Raw genomic sequence first — 25,097 nt, forward strand, 5'->3', positions numbered from 1 at the left:
ACACAGGCTTAGTTGCTCCATGGCATGTGGGATCTACCCGGACCAGGGCTCCAACCCGTGTCCCCTGCATTGGCAGGCGGATTCTTAACCACTGCGCCACCAGAGAAGTCCTCCCCAGCATACTTTCTTCCAAGGAAAAACTGCCCCTTCTCCTTCCTATGTGGTTCTGATGAAACTGGTCATCACAGGGCCCTATCTGACCCCCAGCTAATCACATGACCATCCTCCTTTTCACAGTGACTGGTCAAAGTTACATGAGCCAAGCAGGGCCAGAGTCCATCCATGCAATTTAATGTAAGGATACTGGGAGAGGGAATGTCTCTTCCTTTTGAGTCATGAACAATAAAAATGAAAGCTTACAGCTGTCAGAAGCCACCTTTCCCATCACATGAAAGGACCTGTTGGTAGAGAGGAAGAAAGGAGAGAGAAAGCTAATGATATCGTTTGAGTCCCTGTAGAGTGTCTTGGAGCACTCCTGCCAGCTCCACCCTGAACTTCCCAGTTACCAGAGCCAGTGAATCCCACTTTGCTCAAGCTTGTTTGGTTTTCTGACATTTGCTTATAACCAAAGTGTCCTGACTAATACAGGCTTGTTTCAAGCGAACTCTTCTTACTAATTAATATGTATATTCCATCTGTGTCGTTCTCAAACCAGGAAACACAGCTGTTACCTAAAAAGCTTTTTTAAAACACAGATTTTTAGGCCCCAACCAAAACTACTATTTCAGCATCTTTAGGGGTGTAATCCTCACATCTGTATTTTTGTTTTTAACTCCACAAATAATTCTGAAGCCTAGCCAGTATGGACAACCACTAATCTATTCTATTACAAAAAAAAACAAACTTCAAATTCTAAATTGGCTTTCTCCTATTTGAATTGCATGGATCTCTCAGTCTAGAATCCTATAAAGGAAACAGGTAGGTTTCCCCACACTGACCACAAATAAACTCTGTCTCTCCCAATAGAAAAATCAGTAGAATATTTTAAAAACACTTTTATAGCATTTATTGATTTTACTTAATTCTACTGATAGAAATCATTACTGGGAGGAGTATTACAATCACCAATGTGGGGGGGGTATATGTATACAGGTTTAATGCTCCTTTAGTTCTCTATCATGAAACCAGCATAAGAACCAGACTGGGTAGTCATGGACATCTAATGCAAATTTCTGTATTAAATGGCACACAGCAAGGCCAAGCCATGTTCCTACATCTCTTTACATCTCCATCCTTTTACATCTGTACCAGTACAAATTGGTAAACTAATATATTTTATCAAGTGCAAAGAAAAAGCATCTTTTTAAAACAATGATATCAAGGCTCAGTTTCAAGTTGGGGATATAGGAAACCTCCAGACAGGAGCCCCTTGGACAATCCTGTGAGGCAGTGTGGTGGGACAGGCAGGGCACTTTTTGGCCATTTGCAATGTCATAATGATTCTTTTACATCTGAATATACTCATTTAAAACTGGCACTATGACAGCATGGTTCAGCAAAGTTTAGGCCAATCATTTCCACAGGATAATTTATATGTTATGTCGAGGGACAGATGTTCTACAGTCTTTATATCCTGAGCAGTTGTGGGAATCTTTGCATTTTTGCTGTTTCATATTATCATGTCCTAAAGGAAGACCCCTCTAAGGACTTCAAATAGAAAGGAAAACTGGTGATCATATAACATCACTGGGATCACCTTGGGTATAAAATCAGGAGACACATCACCACAGAGGGACCAAGCAGTAATCAGGTAATTTCTATAGCTTGACCATGATTATACTCCTTCAGTCAATCTCTTCTAGGATTGAAGACTGACAAGAAGGTATTTCCAGTTCTGCTTACACTCTTGAAAAATTAAGTAGAGGGGGAAAAAATCTTTAACTGTGTATAGTGATGGATGTTAACTAGACTATTGTGGTGATCATTTTGCAATATATATAAATACCGAATCATTATGTTGTATACCTGAAAATAATATGACGTTGTATGTCAATTATACCTCAATAAAACAAATTAAGTACAGGGATCTCAACAGCAGGGTAGGGAGGAGGGTATCAAAAATCAATGGAGGACTTCCCTGGTAGCGCAGTGGTTAAGAATCCGCCTGCCAAAGCAGGGGACACGGGTTCGAGCCCTGGTCTGGGAAGATCCCACATGCCACAGAGCGACTAAGCCCGTGCACCACAACTACTGAGCCTGCGCTCTAGAGCCCGTGAGCCACAACTACTGAAGCCCGTGTACCTAGAACCCGTGCTCCTCAACAAGAGAAGCCACCGCAATAAGAAGCCCGCGCACCACAACGAAGAGTAGCCCCGGCTCGCCGCATCTACAGTCCGTGCGCAACAACAAAGACCCAACGCAGCCATAAATAAATAAATAAATAAATAAATAAATAAATAAGAAATCAATGGAGATAATATCTGACTATTAATGTTATCTTTTTTCCAGTTTTACTAGGTATAATTGACAACGCTGCTGGAAGTTGTGAGGCAAAGTACCAGAAAGAAGGGAGCTGGCCAGAGAAAGAGATCCAGAAATCTGCACTGGGTCCCCTTGAGATTTTTGCCAAGTATTAAGGTATACTCACACACACACAGAGAATCTACAAAGCTGCACAAGAACCACTACTGGAAAAAGTATAACAACCAGGCGGCTGTGAACTGAACAACTACTAGAGTTCACGTAAGTCTGGGAGCCATTCGAGCCTGATCTCCAGAGTGGAGAGACCTTACTAAAAATCCTGCAGCATTCATTAGAGACCTCATAAAAATACACTTTTAGAGTAGGGCTAATCTAGTCCTAAAAGGTCACTTTATACCACCTTAATAATACTTAAAAACAAGCTTCATACTAACCACAAATATGTAGAAACTGAAATTTAAATACTACCATTTACAATTGCTTCAAAGAAAACCAATTACTTAAGTGTAAATCTAACAAAATGTGTACTGAATCAGTATCCTGAAAATTACAAAATGCTGATAAAAGAAACTAAAGAAGACCTAAATAAATAGGAGCCACACTGTGTTCATGGACTGGAAGATTAAATATAGTAAAGATGTCAATTCTCCCCAACTGACTGATAGGTTTGATGCAATTCCTATCAAAATCCATGAAGTTTTTTGGTAGACATAGACAAGCTTATTCTAAAATGTATACAGAAAAGCATAGTACTTAAAATAGCTTAAAAATTTTGGGGGAAAAAGAAGAATAAAGTGGGAGGAATCACTCCATCCAGTTTTAAGGCTTACTGTGTTGACTCCCCAAGACCACCTCCAGGTTCGATGATTTGCCAGGAGGACTCACAGGATTCAGCATAATCATACTCGTGGCTATGATTTATTACAGCATAAAGATATAAAGCAAAATTAGCAAAGGAAAAAGGTGCATGGGGCAAAGTTTGGAGGAAACCAGGCACAAGTTTCCAAGAGTCCTCTCCCACTAGAGTCACAGGACTTGCTTAATTTTTTTCCAGTAACGAGTTATGATAACACATGTGAAATATTGTCTACCAGAGAATCTCATTAGAGACTCAGTGCCAAGGTTTTTAATGGGGACTAGTCACATAGCACACTCTGCCTAGCACAATCCAAAATTCCAGATTTGCAGAAGGAAAGCAGGTGTTCAGCATAAACCATCATTGTTTACACAGTTTAGGCACAATGAGCTACTCTTACCAGTCAGGGTGGTCATTATCAGTTAGGAAAGTCCTCCTGAAATCCTAATTTCCAGATGCTAGCCAAGGGCCAACCTTGGAAGCAGATCTTTCTAAGGACAGCAGTGACAGGTCTATTAACTTTTTTTGCATGCCATACAGCTGTATGCCTACATAGCTATACTAATCAAGACAGTGTGGTATTGGCAGAGGGACAGACATATAAATCAATAGAACATAATAGAGAACCCAGAAATGGACCCACACAGTTATCCCCAACTGATTTTTGACAAAGTTACAAAAGCATTTCAGTGGAGAAAGAATAGCCCTTTTTCAATAAATGGTGCCAGAACAATTGGACATGTAGACACAAAAAGATGAACCTTGACTTAAAACTCACATGTAATACAAAAATTAATTTAAAATGGATTTTGGACTTAAATATAAAACACAGAATTATTTAAAAGTTTGGAAAAAACATAGGAAAAATCTTTGGGAGGTAAGGCTAGGCAAAGAGTTCTTAGACTTGATAACAAAAGCATAATTTGTAACATAAAAAATTGATAAATTGGGCCATGTCAAAATTTAAAATTTTTGCCCTGTGAAAAACCCTGTTAAAAGGATGAAATGACAAGATAAAGACTGGCAGAAAATATTTTTAAACCACAAATCCTACAAAGGTTTGAATCTAGAATATACAAAGAGCTCTCAAAAACAGTAAAAAAAAAAAAAAAAAAAGACAACAAACAATCCAATTAGAAAATGGGGAACAGACATGAACAGACATTTTACTGAAGAGGATATACAGATGGCAAATAAGCACATGAAAAGATGTTCAATATCACTGGCCATTAGGGAAACACAAATGAAAACCACATTGAGATAGTACTATACATCTATGAGAATGGCTAAAATAAAATGTACAGTTATAACACCAAATAGTGGTGAGAATTTGGAGAAACTGGATCGCTCATACATTGCTTGTGGGACTGTAAAATGGTACAACCACTCTAGAAAAAAAAGTATGACAGTTTCTTACAAAACTATATATGAAGTTACCAATGACCCAGCAGTTGCACTCTTAGGTATTTAGCTCAGAGAAATGAAAACTATGTACACACAAAAACCCATACACAAATGTTCATAGCAGCTTTATTCATAATTACCAAAACATGTAAAAAAACTCAAATGTCCTTCAACACATGTATGGTTAACCTGTAGTATAACCATAACATGGAATACTATTTAGTAGTAAAAAGGAATGAACTATTGATACACACAACAACTTGGATAAATCTCAAGAGAAATATGCTGAGTGAAAAACCCACTGTGGTGGTTAAAGAATATCACAAGAGATTCTTGTGATGGAACTGTTGTGTATCTTGATTGTGTTGGTAGTCACACAAATCTACACATGTGATAAAATTGCATGGAACTAAATGTACACACACACACACACATATAAGTGCATGTAAAACTGATGAAATCTGAGTAAGGTCACTTGGTTGTTATCGATATAAATTTCCAGGTTGTAATATTGTACTATAGTTGTGCAAGATGTTACCATTAGGGTAAACTAGCTGAAGGGTACATGAGAGCTCTCTGTGCTATTTCTTACAAGTGCATATAAATGTAGAATTATCTCAAAATTGAACTTAAAAAAAAAAAGCTTCCAAAGAATCAAACTGATATGTAAGTTAACTGTCTGCCAGAAGAAAACACTCCATTAAGAACAACAAAATCTAGACTCACAACAAGATAGCATTCATTTTGAAGAGCATACTTTAAAAATTACTAGGCATGTAGAGAAGCAGGAAAATATAATCTATAACTAAGAAAAAAAAATCCCTCAGTAGAAACCAACCTAGAAGTGACTGAAATGATGAATTTACAGACAAGAATTTTATAATAGCTGTTAAAAATATAGTCAGTGATTTAAAGGAAAACATCAATATAATCAAGGAAAAGTAGGATATCTCAAAAATTTTTTTAATTGTTAAATACAAAAAGAAAGAAAAAAGATTCCACAACTGGAAAGATATAATAACTGAAATGAAAATCTTACTAAATGGATTTCACACCTGATTAGACTTTGCTGAAGACAAGTAAACTTGACGAGAGGGAACTGAAAAGATCCTAAGCAAACACAGAGAAGAAAAACAGCTGGAAAAAAAAAATGAACAGAGCATCCGTGGATTATGAGATAATATTAAGTGGCTACCATATGTGTAACTGGGGAAGAGAAAGACATTGGCACCGAAAAATACATTTTTTAAAGATAACGGGAATTTTCTTCTTCAAAATTTCATGAAAAACATACAACCAGAGAACCAAGAAGCTCAATGAAGCAAAGCAAAGGGGGGGAAAAGCACATCATAATCAGATTTCTGAAAACCAAAGATAAAGAGAAAATCTTCAGCACATTCAGAAAAAAAAAAAAAAGAGACCTATTATACTCAGGGTCAGTAAGAATTACCACTGGCTTCTCAAGAGAAAGAATGCAAGTCAGAAAACAATAAAATGAATATTATCTTGGTGCTGAAAGAAAAAGGCTATCTAAATTCTACATCTAGAATTTCAATAATAATGAATAATGATTAAAAATTAAGGCAAAAATAAAGATAATTTCAAAAATACAAAAGCAGAGAGAATTCATCATCAACATATGTTCCAGTTGTGTATTACTTGGTAATAAACTACTCTGAAACTCTGTGGCTTGAAACATCACACATTGAATTGTATTTTACAATATTTTGAGTCATTTATGCAAGATGCAGTTAGGTGAGCCTTTTTTCTCCATTAACATCAATTGAGTTTACTTGGAGGTGTTCACTCATCTGATTTCATATACGTGGCTTCTCTTACATATCTAGCACAGTGGCAGAGATGGCTAGAAGGCCAGGCTAGGAAGAGACTATGGACCGAATGTTAGCACAAGTTCCTGTGCCAGATGCACAGTGAGGCCAAACAAACCGAAACATCAGAGTTTGGAGCAGAAAAAGGGCTATTGCAGGGCCATACAAGGAAACAGGTGACTCGTGGCCCCAAAAAACCCAAACTCCCCGAAGGCTTTCAGCAAAGCATTTTTAAAGGCCAGGTAAAGGAAGGGGATCACAGGGTATGTGATCAGCTCGTGCACAATTCTGACTGGCTGATGGTGAGGTAACAGGGCAATGTTACATTATCTATCCTTAGGCGCCAGCAAGTCTGGTGCTCATGGTCATCAAGTAACATCTTCCATTTGGTGGGGGATTTTCACATCTGTAAAACAACTCAGGAAATGTGCATCAGACACTTATTATCTAGGTGCTTCAGAGAGGGACTAAAGCAGAGGATTTTGGGGAAGGGCCTGCCCCAGGAAGGCCCTGTACAGTCCTGCTCAGTTACACAAGGAGCCTACATGCAGCCTCACCAACATGGGATCTCAGTGTGGTCAGACTTCTTACCTAGTGGCTTCAAGAGCAAGAGTTTTAGCAAATAAGATAGAATCTACATCGTCTTTTATGGCCTAGACCCAGAATTCACAAAGCATTACTTCTGCTGTATCCTATTAGTTGAAGCAATCACAAGCTCATGCATTTTAAGGAGAAAGAACATAGACCTCTAGATGGGAGGAATGCCAAAGAATTTGTGGAAATGATTTTAAAATTGCCACTGTCTTCTCTCTGGCCCAAAATTATTTACATTCCTTCCTCATGCAATATATATTCACCTCTTCCCAAGACTCTCCAAAAGTCTCATCCCATTATGGCATCAAGCTGAGGTTCAAAGTCCAGAATCTAGGACTTCCCTAGCTGTCCAGGGGATAAGACTCCGTGCTTCCACTGCAGGGGGCCCAGGTTCAATCCCTGGTCAGGGAACTAAGATCTCCAGGATCTTATCATCTTAATAAGCCCAGGTATGGATGAAGCTCCATAAAGTTTCTTAGGTTCAGATCTTGATCTGAAAACCTGCAAACTAAAGAAACAAGTTATCTGCCCCACACATATCCAAAATACAGTGGTAGGATAGGCATAGAATAATTGCAATAAATAAATATCCATTTAAAGGAAGAAAACAGGAAGTCACCAATCCATTGAAATTCTAAAATCCAGCTGAGTATATGTTACCTGTTTGTGACTGGGGCCCAACCCTGCTCCCTGGGAATGACTTTCCATGATTTTTGGCCCTTTCCTCTGAGATCTTGGTTTTGCCCTCTAAGTCATTCTTCCGTCCCCATAGAGCTATCCCATTTCTGCAGCTTAGTAGCCTACTCAGCCTGCTTCCTGCCCACAGAAGTTTGATGGTCCAAAAGATTTTTTTCATTTTGTACAGTCTGGTTTTCTCAGTAAAAGCTAAAATAACTACTATAAAAATTTGTGGATTTTTTGTGAGTCAATTTATAATTTATTCCATTAGATAAAAGCCATATACACAAATACCTTCTAGATAAGTTCTTTTCTACCTTGGGCTCCCTTTTGGGCTGCTGTGGGACAGTGTCCTTAATATTCTCAGTAGACTTGTTGTTTAAGATTCTTAGAAACCTTATTGTCTAACAATTGTTTGTTTAAACAATTGTTTATTGTTTAGAACCACTTAAGAACTTTACAAGGCCTTTTATCTGTTTCTGAACTCTTAACAAAAGATTTTACAATCACACCCTTGGCTTCATCTCTACCTTGAGTCCATGCTTTTCTAACAGGGCCTTGGATTTGATCTTTGTCCTGTGGCTCTATCTTACTTTGAGTATCTTCTACTGGGAGAAACTAAGGATAAGAAATCATTTAATTTTCAGATCTTGTTCTACACAGTTCCTCTAAATTCTGTTTGAAAATTGAATAATTCCTTCTTTAGTACAGCTTTGTCCACCCATACATTATGATGCATAGTTTAAACACAGATAAACAAAAAACAGTTGACACCTTGAACATTCTGCCTGGATATCTCCTAAGCCAGATCCATCAGTTCATTAAATATATTTTCTAATTCTCCACGTTATCACATTTGCTAAACCATCTGCCATGACATAACAAGAGCCTTCTTTCCTCGAGCTTCCAATGACATTTTTCTTATTTTCCTTTAAGTCCCTATCGACACCCTCCTCGATGCCTATCAGGATTCCACTAACAGTCTTCTTGAAGCCCTTTCAACTTCTGCCTGACATACTGTCCCAAAGTCAATGCCACATGTTTTAGGTTTTTGTTACAACAGCACCCCCAATCTTGTTCCACTTATGTAATGCTGCATAACTATTCCAAAAATACATGAAAAAAACAATGATTTTATTACATCTCACAATCAAGAAAATCAGGAATTTACGCAGGTTTTAGCTAGGTACTCATTCTATTCTTTGTGCCACCAACGTGTTATTGAATGCAAGTCTGTGTGCCCAGTGACGCACAGTGAGGCCGAACAATACCAAAACGTCAGAGTTTGGAGCAGAGAAAGGTTTATTGCAGGGTCATGCAATGAGACAGCTGGCTCATGTCTTAAAAACCCCAAATTCCCCGAAAGCTTTCAGCAAAGCTCTTTTATAGGAAAGGGAAGGGAGGGGTGTGGTTAGTTGTTGCAAACTTCTTGGTGTCAGATCCTTTGTTTTTGAGGTCAGGTTATGGTCAGGTCACAATGTTCCTGTAAACCTCTACCAAAAGAAATGTTTTTCTCTGTTCTGACAAGAAAGGGCAATATCCCAAGGCTCAACTTTCTCCCTCCAAGGTCCAGGCCCTGGCTAAGAGAGGGACCCTGTGCAGGCTGGTTACCCTGCCCGGGAGCATTCGTCCAGCACCCAGTCAGGGTCCTCCTGCCAGGGCCCAGGCCAGGCTGAAGAGGCAGATCTCAGCTGGTGGTGCCCTCAGGGCCAGGTCCCCAGACCCCACCCAGCTGTCATCACTGAGGGAGCCAGGTGCCCAGGACTCAGCCAGCCCTCAGGCTTTTCATTTAAACTGAAGAGAAGCAATTATTTAGGATCAATAGGAATACAAATACCAATCAGGTGAATTCCCAGCTCACAACAATTGTCCCTTTTGGAGAATAGCCCCAACCACAGAGGTGGACCTGAAGTAATGATGTGCAATGTGCTTGCAACTTAACCCTGACATTTGGCCACCTTCTAGGGGTAGATAACTGATCTAAGCTGGACCAATTTTTGAAATTTGCATGGAGAGACTGAAGCTGGGTAAAGCTGTTACCTTAAATAGCAGGGTCCATATACACCCATGGAGACCGCTGCCGCCGTTAGGTCACAGAAGCGGGGATAGGGGAGAAGTTCACTGCTGCTTCAAGGTCTGGGCCCGGCCAGTGGGTGACCAGTGGTGAGGGCTCTGGAGCTCTGTGGGACACAGCCTTCAGCCTGTCCCTGGGTCCCCAGCTCACCCGCCGGCCTGGAGGGCCCCAGGGAGAAGGCCTCCATCTCCCTCTCACTGCACTCTCTGCTGCGCAGACCACTGAGAGCTGATTGTTTGGCGGAGCGGGACCTCTAACTGCCGCGCTCAGGGTCTCGTGCTTATGGTCAAGCGCTAATGGTTTCGTGCCCGCCCCACCCCTATTACCAAAGGAAGTTACTCAGTGGTATTCACCTGGCGAATGGGAGGCTTGGAGGGATCAAGACAGCTTCACTCACATATCTGGCACCATGGCAGGTTTAACTACACTGCTAGGCTTAGCTGGCTCTGTTGACCAGAACGTGGTCTCTCCAGCATGGTGGTCTTCTCATATGGTGGTTCAAGTCTCTGAGAGCAAGTATCCAAGTAAATAAGACAGAAACCTCATGGTCTTTTATGACCTAGCCTCCGAAGTCCTAGCGTTTCATTTCTGCTGTGCTGTATAGGTCAAAGAAACCCCTAGCCTACCCAGATTCAAGAGGAGGAGACAGAGACCCAATGTCTCAGTGGAAAAAGTGTCCAAGAATGTACAGCCATTTTTAAAAACCAACATAACAAATCTGTACTACAGGAAACGTTAAAGGAAGTTCTTCAGGCTGAAGTGAAATGATACCAGATGGAAACTTAGATCTATACAAAAGAATGAAAGGCACCAGAAATGGTAAATATGTAGGTAAATTAAAAGGACATTTTTAAATTGGACAAAAAATTATGTGCTATTTACAAAATAGAATACTTAACAGTAATAAGAATAATCTACATGGAACAACATGAATGAATCTCACAATGTTGAGAGAAAAAAGCTAAACATGAAAAGTACATATTGTATTATTCCATTTATATAATGTACAAAAACAGGCAACAACCAATCTATGCTCTTAAAAATCAAAAGAGTGGTAACTCGTGGGACAGCAGGTAATGACAGGAATGCGAGTTTGGGTCACTGGTAATGTTCTGTTTCTTGATCAGGGAGCTGTTTAGATATGTATGGTGGTTTAAAACATCTCCACAGATCCTTTGACACTCCTCCCATCAGAAAATGAAGACCAATTCCCTCTCTTTTAATATGGCTGGTCTTAGTGACTCACCTCTAGCAAACAGAATGCATTGGAACTGACAACATATGATTTCCAATGCTAGGTTACAAAAGGCACTAGAATTTCCACCTGACTCTCTTTCTTGGGACATTCACCCTTGGTACCCAGTCACCATGCTTTGCGAAAGTCAAGGAGTCACATGTAAAGGCCTTGTGGAGGTATTCTAGTCACAGACATAACTAAGTTTCCAGTCAACAGGTAGCATCAACAGCCAAACATGTAAGTGAAGGAAACTTCTGATGATTCCAGCCCCCAGCCTTCAAATTATCCCAGCCAAGCCCTGACCGAATTGCAAATTCATAAGCAAAATAAATGTTATTTTAAGCCACTAAATTTAGGGGTGATTAGTTCTGCAAGTATATGTAACTAGAACATACAACCAGTGTGCTTACTTTGTGAAAATTCATTAAGCTGCATAATTATGATGTAGTCGGTCCTCCATATGCATGGGTTCCACATTTGCAGATTCAGTCAACTGCAGATGAAAAATATTTTTTTTAAGTTCCAGAAAGTTCCAAGAAGAAAACATGAATTTGTTGCACATTGGCAACTATTTACATAGCATTTAAATTGTATTAGGTATTATACGTAACCTAGATATGATTTAAAGTATGTAGGAGGATGTGCATAGGTTATATGCAAAGACTACTCCATTTTATTTAAGAAACTTGAGCATGCAAGGATCTTGGTGTCCCCAGGGATGGAGGAGGGCCTGGAACCAATCCCCCATGGATACCAAGGGACAACTGTATACACTTTTCCGTACATATATTATACTTAGGTTTGAAATAAAAATCATATCCTGGAAACAAGCTCAAGTTTCTCATCAAATTTTTAGATTTTATTGAGATGTTTTATATAAATTCAATATTTCATATCTCCCTAACACTTTGCCTTTTACTTACAATTACATAATATAAAGAAAAATAATGGATTTTTTTCACTGCATCCCATATAGACACCTCCTAATCTCCATCAGTTTATCCTTGCACACTGCCCAATTCTGATCATTTATCATGTGTGAATGTAAAAAAAGTTGGGAAGCACTGCTACAGGAGACATCTGCCCAGGACCTCTTCTTCTATAAGTCTCATTGTCTTTGGGGAACTACCTCCCTTTGGGTGAATCAAGGTAGCTGAGACCTGATAATTGCTCAGCTTTTAAAAAAATCCTATTATACCTCACATTCTTCCAATAAATTTCTCATTTTATTTAAGTTAGCAATATTTAGTCTCTATTCTCTGGACAGTACCTACTGATACATAACTCCAGTGCTAGCACACTGTGATCTACACATAGTTTATGATGAACAAATAAAACACAAAATGTTTATAAAATGATATTGGACAACTGATTTTTGTCAAAGCACAAAGGCAACACAGTGGAAAAAGAATAGCCTTTTCAACAAATATTGCTGGAACAATTGGTTATCCATAGGTAACAAATACGAACCAAAATGCCTCATACCATAAATAAAAGTTAACTCAAAATGCATCATAGACCTAAACATACAGCCTAAACTGTAAAACTTCTAGAAGAAAACATAGGACATGGCCTTTTTGAGTTAGGTTAGGCAAAGATTTCTTAGAAATGACACTAAAGGCATAATTCATAAAAGAATAAATTGGACTTTACTAAAATTTAAAACTTCTGCTCTTAAAAATACACTGTTAAGAGAATGAAAAGACAAGCCACATACTGGGAGAAGATCTTTGCGAAGCATATATCTGACAAAGAACTTGTATCCAGAATATATAAAGAACTCTGAAAATTTAAGAAAACAAACAACCCAACTTTTTAAAAATGTAACAAAGATCTGAGCAGACACTTCACCAAAAAAGATATGCAGATGGCAAATAAGCACATAAAAGATGCTCAACATCATTAGTCATTAGGAAAATATAAATTGAAACCACAACAAGATAACACTATACACCTATTAGAATGGCTCAAATTACAAACGACTGACTACACCAAGTGTCCATGAGGACATTTTATTTTATGGAGGAAATGGAACTCAAATACACTCCTGATGGGAATGTATTGTAAAATGGTACAACCACTCTGGGAAAAAACTTAGCAGTTTCTTAAAAAGTTTAACATACATCTACCTATGATTCAACCATTCCACTTCTAGATTTTTATCCAAGAGAAAAAGGAAATATATGTCCATACAAAGACTTGTACACAAATGTTCATGGCAACATTAATGGTAATAGCCCCAAACTAGACACAACCCAAATGTCCATCAACAGATGACCAACTGCAGTGCATCCATATAATGGAATATACTCATCAATAAAAAGTAATGAACTACTGGTACACAAAACAACATGGATGAACGTCAAGATAATGACACTAAGTAAAAGAAACCAGACCAGAAAAAATATAATACATACTGTCTGATTCTATTTATGTAAAACTTTAGAAAAGAAAAATGAATCTATAATGACAAAATGTAAAATAGTGGCTGCTTAGGTGTGGGAGGCATGGAGGGATAAGAGAAAGAAATTACAAAGGCACGTGAGGAAATTTGAGGATGATGGATTTATTCACTTGATTATAGTGATGTTTTCAAGGGGGTATACATATATAAAAACTTATCAATTTATACTCTTTAAATATGCTGCATATATTATGTCAATTATATCTCAATTAAGCTGTCTAAAAAAACCTTCAGCTCAGCCGTCAGATTTTGAAAGGAGCAGAAAGGATGCAGAATGGAAATCTTGGTTAAAGGTCTCAGTGAATTTTGTGAATTATCCAAGTATGCCAGGAATTCATGCTTCCTCTGCCTAGCCGAGCTTCAGCACAGTTTAAGGAGCCATCTCCCTGCTATTCTCCAGAAATGGTGACAACCGCCATTATTGGGTCTGTTTTCTGTTCGAAAATGACCCAATCAGTAAAAAATGAATCCTGTGTCTTGTGAGAGATTGTCAATTAAACATATAATCCACACTTATGAACATTTGTAAAGGGCTTTCTCCTTGCAAGATAATTTTAATATTGAGAGTGAACGTTTTGTATGTGAATTCCAATACAGACACACTCGTTATTTAATGCATCAGCACCTCAGTTTTCTCACCTGTGAAATGCCATAAGAAATAAGAAAAACCAGGAAGCTAAAAAGAGCAGATTTTGCCAGATTTATTAACTCTTCCTTTTTTGGGCAGAGCCTCTTTCTTCCCTCTCTGCTCTGAGAGGTGTCCATTTCTTCCCAACTCCACCAGCAGTACTTATCTTGAGTGAGTCAAGCTTCTCTCCCAGAAGTTTCATCCCTCTATCACTAGACTCCCCAAGAGAGGTCCAAGAGGAAGGTCCCTGCCATTGCCCTGGCTGGCCATTAAATTAGTCAAGAAGGTGTCCAAGACTCTACTGTGACTGGGTACCACACTGATGTCTTGGGCTGGCCTTGAGCTCTGTGCATTGTGTATTCTGGAGGTTGAGCTTCACTTTCCAGACAATCATTTTTTGTTGCACGGCAGGATGGGGAGTATCTCAACAGCATCCCCATTTCTAATTGCAAGTGGAGATAGTTTTCCAGGATGGCCTGTGTTCTCCGGAAGCAGAGCCATGTGGGCTTTGACTCTTTAAGGGAGGATACAAGAACTAGGACCCACAGAACAGGAAAAGTGGTTGTGTCCACAGACTGTAGCATTAAGAGGCTCTAGCTTCCATTTCCAGCTGTCAAAATGTGTGGGACTTTATCACCTCCAAAACTCAATTTTTTCATCTCTATAATGGGGCCAAAGCCATCTAATTTATTTAATTGTTATTAACTTCCATTATAAATTACAGCAGACGGGCCAATTATTAACTTGAACACTAAAAATAGCATTTAACACACTAACTCAATTTTTTATTAAATATATACTTAAATGCTTGAATAATTATAACTTACGGAGAAAACAAAGCTTTCCTCTTCTGAGTTAAGAATTTGAAAAGACGAGACGTAGAAGCAAACCAAAATCAAATCAAGTCCTAAAACGATACAAGCCTCAAGAAGCCAAGCAGGTTTGCCAACAAAGCTCCGCCTCCGTGCAAACTCTGCCCACTTCCGGCTGCCCCACCCACTTTCGAACACTGGAACACCGCCCCTCTCTGCGAGGTCCCGCCCCATGCACCTGATCCTGGTTCCCATTGGGCGAATACGAAAGCTGTATATACACCCAACACACGCACTTTTGGCAGGGGCGTGTTCGCGCCTGCGCAGCAGCATCGTCAGGCTGCTGGGCACTGGGACTGGGCACTGGGGACTGAGGACTGGGGACTGGGGGCTGGGGGGAGGGGGGCGGAGGTCAGGCCGAATCTTCCTCCGTAATAAGAAGCTACGCGTCCCGCGGTCCTGGCTCCGTGGGTCCGGTCGGATCGGGCCTGGGCGCTGGAGCTGCTGTGGCTGCCGCCGCGGCGAGTGCGATGGAGGCTGTGCCGGGGCCCAGCGGTCACGCCGGGGGAGGCCGAGACTGCCGGAGGTTCTAGTAGATGAGGCGGCGGCGGCGGCACGGGCTCTCCATGAGCAAGCGGCGGCGGCGACGGGTGCGGGAGCACCGGCGGTTTTCGGTCCCCGGGGAGGTACGAAAAGTCGGCTTCCTGGTGGACGGAGACTGGCCGGTGTGAGAACGCCTTCCGCGGCCCGGCCCTCCCGCCCATTACCCGCAGTCCCAGGCGCTCATCGGGCCACTGCCTGGAGGCGGGCAGGGAACGCCCAGCTCTTTCACCGGCTCCAGATTCGGGGACCCGCCCGCCGTGCGCGGCCAGCCCTCAGTGCCAGGCCTTCCCCGGCTGCGGACCCGGGGCGGGGTGGGCGTGGCCGGAGTGCGGGGGGCGGAGGTGAGCGCCCACCGCGCGCCCAGCCAGTCCTTGCGCCCAGCCCGGAGCTGCTTCGAGCGGGAGCGCAGTGCCGTTTTCCAGATTATTTTGGGGCGCTGACTCGGTAGGGTACCCTTGGGACCCCCGAGCTGTTAGGGCGTCCGGCAGTCAATGCCTTGGGCAAATGGTCTGGTCCTCACGACCTGCGTGGAGTACAGATTGTCACCCTTGGAAACGACCGCAGAAGAAATGTGTCATTTTGCCAAGGAAATAGAAGTCCAGGGAGTTTTCCAGATTTATTCAAACTGGAGGGCCTGTTGAGGCAGGGGGAAAAAGCCAGCAGAATACCTTATCCAGGGCTTCTAAACGATGTTTTTGACCGTGTGGCCAAAACTTAAGACAATTTTAAGTAAAGCTCTTTGCAGCCATTTTTCCATCTCTTTTAGCCGCTGTTTTGTGTTTTTTTTTTTTTGGTAATTTACTTTGTAACAAATCACCACGGTACTGCAGAAGCTACACTGTCTTCTAATTCTTTCCATCCTCTCTTACCTCCTTTTTTTTTCCCCCAGAAAAAGGCTAAAGAAATTAGTTTCATTTTATGTATGTGTATATATTTTTTAATATATATATATAATTGTAGTTTAATTCTCTTAGAGTGTAACTTGCTTTACAGAGCTATAGTTACTCATTTGGTCATGTCTAAAAGAAAATTTGGCAAAAAATACTACAGAAATTTACAGTTCCTTTCCAGTGCAACATTTAGGAATCTGAACTCGGGCTCTTAATCATATGACCTTGCTACAGAGTTCTTTAAAATGCAACAGAAATCAGTCAAACCATGAAGAAAGTTATTTTCATTTTTAAAGTATTTAAATGCCTTGTGATTTTTAAAAAATATGCTCTGAAGCATTTCTTCTTCATTTAGAAGAAACTGAGTTTGTGTTTCCTAGGCTCTAAATTTTCCACTCCCTCTTATTCCTAAGTGGTTAACTAGAGCCCACATGTTAGCAACTATATATAAACATCTACACTTCAGGCTAAATATAGTGTTGAATATTTTAGAGTCCATAGTATCTTGCCGAAGTCAAAAATACTCTGTGTGTGTGGTAAAACTGAATTTTTAGTCTGCTAGTGTTACAAAATCGGTTTGAACTTAATTTTTCACACAAAACACATAGGTCTGCAACACTGAGTGTTGGATTCCTATTGTGCTTGGGAGGATGTGGCACTTGAAAAGATAATCAAAGTAAGACACTGACCTCAGTCACTAATTTCTCTGTTCCTATTCCTCGGATGCTTCCCATTTTCATGAAAACGGAAGGATGAAACATATTGGAAAACCCTGTGATGTTTTTAGTTTAGACATGTGTTTGTCCCAAATAAAGTAAAGCAATTTTTTCAATTCAGTTTCATTAGGACCTCATTCTTTAATTTTTTTTCAATTTTGCTTTATATAACATACATATGACACCAACATGTTTATTAGAATACTGTCAATGATGTTAAAACCAAGTGCTTAGCTATCCTCAAGGTTGGGGGAAAGATAGGTACCAGTTTAAATAGGGAGGACACCTCAGTTCATTCCCAAAACATGCAGAGAGGAATCAAGATAATTATCAAGTTCTGAATCAGCTCTTCCCAGCATGGCCTCTGTAGTTAAAATGATAGGATATCTAGCATGGTCCTAAATTTCAAGTAAAAATCCCAAAGTGCATAGAAATGATTTTTGTTTTAGCTGTGCTACTATTCAATTAAGTTCTCACAATTACTCTTCATATGTTGTCTTTCAAAGCCAGTTGGTCATTATTCTGTAGCCCAACAAAGCATTCCATTATCAATTTCATAAGTGAAACCACACATATTATCAAGAAAATGAAGTACAGCTTATATTTTGAGGGGAGGAAGAGGTTTACATTAGGAATACACCCAACCAAATTTAGACTGTATCTTTAAATAGTTTTATTTTTATTTAGGATTTTTCTATTACAGGGTTTTCCTCTATGACTGATAAAATCTGCAATATAATTAATATAAAGGCCTATCAAATGACCATTCCGTACCTCAAGAAAAGGTTGCAGCTTCTTAAATGGTCTTTCCAGAGACCATGCAGTTTGCCAAAAAATGGCTCATAGCTTGAGTTGTTTTAAATTTTTTTGTTACGTTGGGGGTCCATCTAACCAAATTTAATTTGAATCTTTAGATACCTTTATTTTCATTTAAACATATCTCATGCATTTAAAATATAAAGTCAAATTTACGAGTACTATCTTAAACTTTTAAAATGCAGGATGAAGACACTGTTTGAAGAGATCAAAGCATCAATTAAAAATAACTATAACCAAGATCGCTCATTTTGGAGGCCTGTTCTTCCTTGGGGAGGTGTTTTTACTATCAAAGCTGGCCGCAAAGCAGTATCCTGTACACCACTCTATGTTGAAATAAGACTGAAAAATACCTGCACCATAGATGGATTCTTGATGTTATTGTATGTTATTCTCAATGAAAATGAAAATTTCCCCAGGGAACTCTCTCTTCATTTAGGTAGAGAGTTTATAGACTGTTTTCTTTATTTAATGGACACCTACAGTTTTACAACTGTGAAGCTACTTTGGATTTGGGACAAAATGGAAAAACAGCAATACAAATCTGAAGTTCATAAAGCTTCATTAATAATTGATTTGTTTGGGAATGAGCATGATAATTTTACAAAAAATCTTGAAAATCTCATGTCGACCATACAAGAGAGTTACTGTTCCAACTGGCGATGCCCAACTCGAGTGCAGGAAGATCAGCAGCGCACAATTAATATAAAGTAAGTTGCTCTAAAGTCTGTTTTGTCACTTTTAGCAAAAATAGTATACTTTTTTATAATGAATGATATATAGAGAGATAGGGAGGTAGGTAGATAGATATAGTCAAAGTACTTCTTAAAGTACAGACCTGTGTAACAACTTACACATAAAGCAACCATGCAAATGCAAGACTCTTTATTAGGTCCCATGACAAAAATGTAACTCTTCTATTACATCCAAACATCTCAGAATTTACTTTACAAAACCAATTGATAACTATTTCACTTGCAAAGTAATGAACTATTCAGTATGCAAAATGTTTTCCTCTTGCTCAGAATTTACTAATATGACTGTGAAGATAACTAATTCCTTGTGTCACAAATTTAACCTCTTGAACAACACTTAATACTATATTGGGATGTTTCACTCTGAATGGATTTCTGTCAGGTAGGTTAGTTCTACATCAACAGGAAGATTGAAAGTACTCCATGTCATGGCCAGGGCATAATTAGAGACAGGAACCCCAAACTTGGAATGTTAATACCTGAAGAGGACCTGGATGTGAGGAATTTTTCATTGGCTAGGAAAGGTTCTGATAGCTTGCTGAGTAGTTTTGGCTTTCGGAGAGAAGAAAGACCTCCAAGCTAGTAAATGACAGGGAGGAAGGCCAAACTGGCAAGCCCTAGTGGAGTATTGGGAAACATTAATGCCCCCAGGGAACATGAGCAAGAAAAGGGATAATTGCCAGTGGAGAAAAAAAAAACAGTACAGAAAAACAGACCCAAACACATTGCTGTCAGAAAGCCTACTTGGCCCTGTGGTCCAGGAAAACAGACCCAAACACATTGTTGTCAGAAAGCCTACTTGGCCCTGTGGTCCAGAAAAACAGCCTAATAGATTTGCTCCCTTTTGGGAATGTATGTCACATACCTGAACTTATTAAATTCACATTTTCTGTATAGCATATTTAGTTTAATACTGTATTATAACATCATGCTACTTAAGGAAAGCTGAAGATATGTTATTTTTTTTAGGGTCTACCAATTAATGTCTCTCTTGTTCTGAAATACACTTTGTCCATTTTCCTGTATTGCTGATATGATGATGTTGGTTTTGAAATCTCCATCAGGGGAAAAAATTGTTACTCTAAATCATAATAGACTAAAAAATGTGTTTCAGAAATTTGCCTTGTTTTTAAAAAACTAGTATCTTTTTATATGTATATCTTTTGATACTATAATGAAATATTTACAATCCTATATTAATACTAGTATTCTTTGCTTCTCAATAAAATATTTTTCATTATACTCTATATAACTTTTTAAGACTTTTGCCTTTTTTTTAATCCTATGTTTAAAACAACCTCTGAAGTATATAGGAAAATTTTTTTTTTTAACAAATCAGGAAACTGAGACCAACAATGGCTGTAACTTGCATTGAGTCAGGTAACTAAGCAGTTACTCTCCTAATTCTGGGTCCTGCTTTCTTCTGTCAAGACCAGAATCCACTCTATTGAATCCTCTCGGAAATTTTTAAAGTAACGACTGCATGTTTCAGGATCAGTTTACAGAAAGATTTAATGTTTCTTGAAAGCTTCATGCATTAATGTTTATTAAGTTCAACTGGTTTCTATACTGTCTATAAGAAATACAAAGATGAGTAACAGAGGTTATACTTTGATATGCGGTTTGCTAATAATAAATGACCTGTAAAATTTGTTATCCTAATAATGTATTTACATGTAAAATATTGAAGCAGTTCTTACATGCATTTTGCAATTGTTGTAGTCCTCCCCAAGAAATTCCACATGGAAACTTGATACGACTGGCTGTGGATGAGTTATTCTGTTCCAGGATTGAACTGTGTGAAGAGTGTGGGTGAGTGTATGATAGACATTTAAGATGAAAGTATTTGTATGTTTTTTATAAAGAAACCTGGACTGGTTGTTCTTTGATGTTAATATTTTATGAAATAGCAGCTTATAAGTATTTAGAAAGCCTAATATTTTTGGAATCTTAACACCTTCTAGTTTACTATGCTATTTTATGCTGTGTTGTCATTGTCAATATCACTTTATAGAATATAATACTACAGTTACTTGATGAATACAAAGCAAATGCCTTTTCTTTTTTTCCCCACTGCTGAGTAGGTACAATAAAACCTTGGTTAACCGGAACCCAGCTAATCGGGACCCTCAATTAAGTGGATTTTTTTCTGCACTCCTCATTTAGGAGAAAGAGGTAAATGACAACCAAAAAGTTCAACGTGGTTAAAAGTAAAAGAAAAGAAAAGAAAAAGGAAATCCAAAGGGGCGGAACATATTCATCCCAGTCTCAACAATTTTTATATCTACAGTATTGTACAATGAGAATTAATATTTAGAAGGATGATCCTACACCTAATTAATCACAAAAGAAGGAAAGAATGAAATACCTTCAGTTAATTGTACTTAAGTCCAGAAAGTGAACTAGTGTATTTTTGCAACAAATACTGAAACAAAATGGTTTTCTGGTAACTTAGTTTAGTCAGTGTTTTTTAACCAAAATACTGTGCCCTGAGCATTCCGGTTAATCGAGATTTTACTGTATAATTGTGTTTGTTTTATTCTGATCCATATGCTTAATACCTGATACTACTAAGAAAACAGAATTTGCTTCATCCTAATAGCAAAAGGAAGCAATTAGGGAATTTCATCCAGTCTAAAGACGACTGTAACAGTCATCTTATTCCCTCTCTGCCATTATTCCCGTTTGAAACCAGCCTAGAGAAAGAAAAATGTATTTACAAATAAAAACTTTTCTATCAGTCTAAAAGATACATGTTTTTATAAGCTTAGATACACATAGCTAGCCTTTCCTGGAGTTTTAAAAGTATCATTTCCTATATAGAGAATCTCAAAGTTTATTAACTCCAGGAATTAGGCATATAAGGTATTAATATAGCCATACTGTTGATATATACCCATACCTGAAATAGATAATTATGCTTATTATGAAATTATGTAATAAAGGCAACCCGGAGTGGTAAAAGGCAGCTTTGTCCCAAGTATAGTAAAGTTCATGCCTATTTTCAATTTTAGGTGTGGTGGCTTAAGGGAATTTTCCCAACGAGTGTTCTGCCACGGGGCACCCCCTTTTGTTGTCTTAAATATGCAGCATTGGAAATCTGAAGATCTGGCATATGTACCCTATTACTTGGATTTATCTGATCACAAGTAGGTGTTTTTTTGTTTGTTTTATAAAACTAGTAAAAAAATAAATTTATTTCTATATTTTTCTGCTATTCTATCGTGATTTTGAGCAGCCCTTAAGGGAAATACGTATTGTTGGAAAAGTCATAGCTGTCTCTAAATTTATGTATCCTGGATAAGGTCAGAATCTACTGCAGGGAGTCATTGCTGGCAGTGTGCATAGTGGTTAGGTGCTTAGACTATGGAATAGACTATGGAATAGCCCTACCTTACAAGCTATGTGACCTTGAGCCAGTAACAACCAGTTTATACATCAGTAAATAACACCTGGGTATAAGTCAATTTTCTTGTCTATTGAACAGAGATAACAGTATCTATCTGGTGCCATTATTGTGAGGATTTAATAAGATAGCACATGTGAAGTGTTTAGTACCTGAGACATAGTAAAGAGTAAATTCTGGTTGGCTATTACTTGTATTTCAAGTCAAAGTAGTGTATAGTATGAGGTCATCATTTAAACATAAAATGTTACTGTCATCATTAGATTAAGATATCTGCATACAAATTAGGACATACAGGGTTCTTTTAACTTTTTGCCTTAAAAATTTTCTTGTGTGTGTTTTCTCTTATATAACAGAACCATGCAGATTATGGGTTAATCTGTTAAAATATGCTTTTAAAACTTCTTAAATTATATCAATTTTTAAAATTCTTAAACATCTTTCTCCAAATTACCAATTATAATACATGATTTTTACAGATGGATATCTTTTACAGAGAATAGAATGCAAATAATCTCAGTTTTTTATTTGTTAAGAATTTAGGGAATGTTTTTCTCAAGAACAAAGTATTGTGATTTTTCTGCTACACTTTGTCATTTAATTTGCAGGTATTTGTTGGAAGGTGCCACATTGTTTAACAAAGAGGAACATCATTATTCTGCAGCTTTTCAAATTGATGGACATTGGATGCACTATGATGGCCTCAGAAATGTGAATTTAATTTTGTTAAATAAACCCCCAGAGTTTCTCCTCTTGTCATCATTAGTTTATATTCGAGCAACAGAGAAATAAATATAGACTGATGCTAAATTAAATTGTTTTCCCTCCTGCCCATGCTCCCCCAGATGAAGGGCTTTTATTTTGTATATACTTGGTATCCAAGGAAATAGTTCAGCTATATTAGTTTCAGAGGTGTATTATCTAGTGTTTAGCCCCAGGTATATAGAGAATCTATGCAAAAATGTTTGTATTTCTTTTTTCTATATCCCAGGTTATTTTTATACAAGCATATTTTATGTTGAAATAAAATATATCTTGTAGCCTTTGTATATGTACCTCAAAGGTTTTTTACAGTTCTGTCTTTGAATCCGAGAAAATACTTCATCATTTGAATTCTCAGTTTTTCTTTTTGGATATCCAAATAAAACCTGGGTATAAGTCAATTTTCAGTTTATATAAATTTAACAGTTCAAAATGTATCTGACTGTGTTTATTTGCCCTACCTCACTATAATCCAAAGTGCACTACTGGATCTAGTATGGATTTGAATGTACAACTTATAGATGGCTTAGTCTATTTTACCTGTTGATTTGCCTAATGTTCCTGCAACACTTTTTTAAAATACTTTGGTGAGAATGTTTTTCTGGACTTCAGTTATTTCTTTGTAATGGTAAATTACTTTAACCACTTGTTAAAGTATTAAAAACCTACCAGTGGATTTTAACTGTTAACTAAGCTCCCAAACTTATTGTTACAGATAAATTATATAACTAATCTAAATGTTTAAATTAAATGTAATAGGAGTTCTCTAGTAAAAATTTATTTTGCAGATAAGACAATTATTAAAAAAAAATGTTAGGCAAACTGTATGTTTACTAATGTTGGATGAATAATGGAAATGTAACTTAAATATGGATTTAAGAGAAAATGGGTGCTGGGAATACAGTTGACCCTTGAACAACTTGGGGGCTGGGACCCTGACCCCCCACGCAGTCAAAAATCCCCATGTAACTTTACAGTCATCCCTCCATATCTGTGGTTCCACATCCTCGGATTCAAACAGCCTCGGATCATGTAGTACTGTAGTATGTATTTATTGAAGAAAATACACGTATAACTGGACCCACACAGTTCAAACCCATGTTGTTCAAAGGTCAACTGTATTTCTCTTCCTAGTAAGTCATATTGGCACAGAGGAAAAAATACGTAAATTTTGAGGATAACATCTGTGTGCTCCCTTATAAGTAGTAAATTGATAGCATGAGGCTTTCTTTGATTTGTAATATAAATCACCAGAAGTTTATAGTTATCAGAATATTATGTTTCTTTTCAAAGACCCTAAGTTCTCTTTTCCTTTTGCAATTTAAAGGAAAAAAAGAAGTAATGTTCTCAAGGGAAAATACGTTTTGAAATCTATTATCATTTATTTTAGTGTTTTAAATAAATAGTCCATCCTAGGTTTTGGGTTGAGATTGAGCGCAATATATTTGGAGATTTCTACACAGCAACACAGTTCACTGCCATATACCAAATTGCTAAGGTTTAATTCAATAAATTAAGTCTTACATTGCATTGGTGCCATGTTGAGATAACTTACTGAAGAATGAATAAATGTGAGTGCAACATTGATGAGGATGCCTTTTTATTTTGTGTAAAAAAGGAATATTCATAGTATTTGCTCAAAATAGTGATCTATTTTATTAAAAAAATTCACCCCAGAGTTTATTTAAATTGTTCCCACATGTATTTAAATAGGATTTGATTTATAGTAAACTTTTCTGGGGACACCTTACTGCATGAATCAACTGCATGAATCAAAGTATACAAAAACACAAATATTAGCATATACATAAATGGTATCATTAACAGAATTATTCCTGATGCAGATTTATTCTTTTATGAATTGCACTTTATTTGGAATAATACTAGTTTGTCACAAAACAATGACTTACCTACCTCACAGGGTTGTTGTGAGGATTAAAATGTTTGTTAATATCTTGACTACCTTGAACATGCTAATAAAAAGAAATATGTTTTCTACCTCTTTCATGTACAGGCAAGTCTCCTAGATTCTCTATTACTAATGACCTTTTCAGATCTTTTTAAAAATTACTTAAGCAGTAGCTCATATCAGTAACGGAATTAATGTGTAATGAAATTTAAGTATGCCTTCTGGGCCCCAGATGGTTAGGAT

General features: G+C 37.9%; 1 protein-coding gene across 1 annotated transcript; it reads left to right on the forward strand.

Moving 5' to 3' along the window:
* Nucleotides 1-15,548: 15,548 nt before the first annotated feature.
* C3H14orf28 (chromosome 3 C14orf28 homolog) lies at nt 15,549-24,914 on the forward strand. Its single transcript, XM_057544724.1, has 5 exons — nt 15,549-15,683; nt 18,208-18,732; nt 20,500-20,589; nt 21,792-21,926; nt 22,792-24,914. Exons 2-5 carry the CDS (start codon nt 18,209-18,211, stop codon nt 22,973-22,975), a joined length of 933 nt encoding a protein of 310 aa, XP_057400707.1. The 5' UTR covers nt 15,549-15,683; nt 18,208; the 3' UTR covers nt 22,976-24,914.
* The last annotated feature ends 183 nt before the right edge of the window (nt 24,915-25,097 follow it).

Source organism: Balaenoptera acutorostrata, chromosome 3 (assembly GCF_949987535.1).
Source record: "Balaenoptera acutorostrata chromosome 3, mBalAcu1.1, whole genome shotgun sequence".
Taxonomy (NCBI): Eukaryota; Metazoa; Chordata; class Mammalia; order Artiodactyla; family Balaenopteridae; genus Balaenoptera; species Balaenoptera acutorostrata.